Genomic DNA, 3,417 nt, shown 5'->3' on the forward strand with positions numbered 1-3,417 from the left:
TGGCCTGCTGTGTTCATCCAGCCCTGCACCTTGTTGTCTCGGATTCTCCAGCATCTGCAGTTCCTACTATCTCAGTGCTCACACCTTTCTTGCATTATTTACTAAAGGAGAGATTGTCCCCTGCTGAGTGCGGTTAAATAATATGTCTATTATTCTGAGTTAATGTTTGTAAATGTCTCTGATTTGAAGTTTTGAATCTAAGTGAAAGTTGTTTAGCATTACTAGTATGTTAAAAAGCTTACATTTTGGGATTGTCTGTGTCCTGACATTGAAAATCCTCATTTCCCACAAGTTTCCTTTTGAGGGTAGAGACAAAGAGTGGAATCTCCTTTGCCCAGTGCCTGCGCAGTCACAACTACAGACAAAAACACAAAAAAAAAACAGCAGTTGCTGGAAAAGCTCAGCAGGCCTGGCAGCATCTGTGAACGAAGAAACAGAGTTAACGGTTCGGGTTCGGTGACTCTTCCTCAGAACCCTCGGAAGGGTCACCAGACCCGAAACGTAAACTCTGTTTTTTCCTTCACAGATGCTGCCAGACCTGCTGAGCTTTTCCAGCGACTTTGTTTTTTTTTACTGATTTACAGCATCCGCAGCTCTTTCGGTTTTTATTACAGATAAAGACAAACCTGTCTTCTCCCTGTCAGACAAAAGACTCCAATTCCCAAACTGATGTAATGTGGACTAGACATTCAGACCTTTATTGGATAAATATACCAAGGGGTTAGGACCATGTATGGCGAAATGGAATTGAAAAACTAGCAAATCATTTTAAAAAGACCAAATGGCCAATCTCCTATTCCCAATTCCACCTGAAACTATAATGATGAAAACTGAGCAGAAACTACACCATTCAGTTTGTGTCTGATGCCAACATCTAACTATTGGACAATATCCATGTGGAGACATCAGGTCTGTGGTGAAGCTGAGGCTGTCTGCCTAGAGAAGAGAAAATTGGGAGGAGATCTGATAGAATTGCTCAATCATGAGGGCACTGGACAGTCAATGAGGGCGAGTCGTTCCATTCAGCTGGAGGTTTAAGAACCGGGGGTACCATTTTAGGGTGCTTTGCGACGAGGCAAAAATGGTGTGAGGAGAAATATTTTTTATTTACTCAAAGTGTGTGATTAGGATCTCGAATGTACTGCCCGACAGAGGCAGATTCAATTGTGGTTTGCAACAGAATTCTATTGGCATCTAAATAGGGGTGGCATGGTGGCTTAGTGGTTAGCACTGCTGCCTCACAGCACCAGGAACCCAGGTTCAATTCCAGCCCCAAGCGACTGTCTGTGTGGAGTTTGCAGATTCTCCCCGTGTCTGTGTGGATCTCCTCCGGGTGCTCCGGTTTCCTCCCACAGTCCAAAGATGTGCAGATTAGTTGGATTGGCCATGATAAATTGCCCATAGTGTTCAGGGATGTGCAGCTTAGGTGGATTAGCCATGGGAAAATGCAGGGTTACAGGAATAGGGTAGGGGAGTGGGTCTGTGTGGAATGATCTTCAGAGGGTTGCTATGACTTAATGGGCCAAATGACCTCTTCCACACTGGAGAGATTCTGTGATCCTATCTGCAAGGTTATGGGATAGGCACCTGGGAATCAGGTGGGCATTGGGAACTGGCTGATTTGCACTTGCAGAGGGCCAGCATAGTCAGGATGGGGAGAATGACCTCAACAGTTCTGCCTGGGCTGGTGTAATGGCCAATGCCAAGGGGGAGACCCATTGGTTCCTTTACCGATAAAATAATCGGCAGCCCTTTTGATTTAGTCTGAAGTGTCCTTTTGGGGATTGTACAAGTTTTCGGGTTTCTCTGTTTTTAAAAAAAAAAACTGCAGCCAATTGCTGTCTCTCTCTCTCGCTCTCTCTCTCTCGCTCTCTCGCTCTCGCTCTCGCTCTCGCTCTCTCTCTCGCTCTCCAACGTGATGAATACCTTCCCAGTAAGCCAAGCAAGCTGGATGTTGTTGGATTTATCTCTGAATTGTAACGTTTTCTTTTCCAGCCAGGCTGCAATTGCTGCTGCAGCTGCTGCCACTAACTCTCGGCAGCATCCAGTGGTCGCCCCGGGGACGCCTCCAGTGCTACCCAACCAACCCCCTCTGGTCAACCTTCCAGCAGATCGGGACGCCCCCCTGCCTCAACTCAACAACCCGCCGGCCAACCAGAACCTCCGGATGAATGCTCAGGGGGGCCCAGTGATGGACGACGATGATGAGTTGAACCGCGATTGGCTGGATTGGCTGTACTTGGGTGCCCGGGCCTGCTTTTTCCTCAGCATCGTCTACTTCTACTCCTCTCTAAGCCGTGTGGTGCTGGTAGCCAGTGCCATTCTGCTGATATACCTGTAAGTATTCTGCAGCACCTCAGACAGTTCTTGTTTACGCCCACTATTCATACGGAACTTGCAGCATGGGTTGGTACCTGGGACTTCGATGTTGTGGCCGTTTCGGATACCTGGATAGAGCAGGGACTGGAACGGTTGTTGCAGGTTCCGGGGTTTAGATGTTTCAGTAAGATCAGGGAAGGTGGTAAAAGAGGGGGAGGTGTGGCATTGTTAGTCAAGGACAGTATTACAGTGGCAGAAAGGACGTTTGATGAGGACTCGTCTACTGAGGTAGTATGGGCTGAGGTTAGAAACAGGAAAGGAGAGGTCACCCTGTTGGGAGTTTTCTATAGGCCCCCGAAAAGTTCCAGAGATGTAGCGGAAAGGATTGCAAAGATGATTCTGGATAGGACCGAAAGTAACAGGGTAGTTGTTATGGGGGACTTTAACTTTCCAAATATTGACTGGAAACGCTATAGTTCGAGTACTTTAGATGGGTCAGTTTTTGTCCAATGTGTGCGGGAGGGTTTCCTGACACAGTATGTAGATAGGCCAACAAGAGGTGAGGCCTCTTGGTACTGGGTAATGAACCGGGCCAGGTGTTAGATTTGGAGGTAGGTGAGCACTTTGGTGATAGTGACCACAATTCGGTTACGTTTACTTTAGCAATGGAAAGGGATAAGTATATACCGCAGGGTAAGAGTTATAGCTGGGGGAAAGGCAATTATGAGGCGATTGGGCAAGATTTAGGATGCATAGGATGGAGAAGGAAACTGCAGGGGCTGGGCACAATTGAAATATGGAGCTTGTTCAAGGAACAGCTACTGCGTGTCCTTGATAAGTATGTACCTGTCAGGCAGGGAGGAAGTGGTCGAGCGAGGGAACCGTGGTTTACTAAAGAAGTTGAATCTCTAGTCAAGAGGAAGAAGGAGGCTTATGTAAAGATGAGGCGTGAAGGCTCAGTTAGGGCGCTTGAGAGTTACAAGTTAGCCAGGAAGGACCTAAATAGAGAGCTAAGAAGAGCCAGGAGGGGACATGAGAAGTCTTTAGCAGTTAGGATCAAGGAAAACCCTAAAGCTTTCTATAGGTATGTCAGGAATA

At 47.1% G+C, this 3,417-nt stretch overlaps 2 protein-coding genes across 3 annotated transcripts in view; one reads left to right on the forward strand and one right to left on the reverse strand.

Annotated features, from left to right (window-relative positions):
* nup93 (nucleoporin 93) overlaps window positions 1-3,417 on the reverse strand; it is a 147,430-nt gene that overhangs the window by 79,359 nt on the left and 64,654 nt on the right. The window lies entirely within an intron of this gene.
* Window positions 1-3,417, forward strand: part of herpud1 (homocysteine-inducible, endoplasmic reticulum stress-inducible, ubiquitin-like domain member 1) — a 12,491-nt gene that overhangs the window by 3,901 nt on the left and 5,173 nt on the right. For both annotated transcript variants that reach the window (XM_048605701.1, XM_048605702.1), the window contains exon 4: window positions 1,996-2,337. In XM_048605701.1, coding sequence (XP_048461658.1) covers window positions 1,996-2,337 — 342 coding nt within the window. The remainder of the gene's footprint in view (window positions 1-1,995; window positions 2,338-3,417) is intronic.

This window comes from Rhincodon typus, chromosome 15 (genome assembly GCF_021869965.1).
Source record: "Rhincodon typus isolate 14 chromosome 15, sRhiTyp1.1, whole genome shotgun sequence".
Classification (NCBI taxonomy): Eukaryota; Metazoa; Chordata; class Chondrichthyes; order Orectolobiformes; family Rhincodontidae; genus Rhincodon; species Rhincodon typus.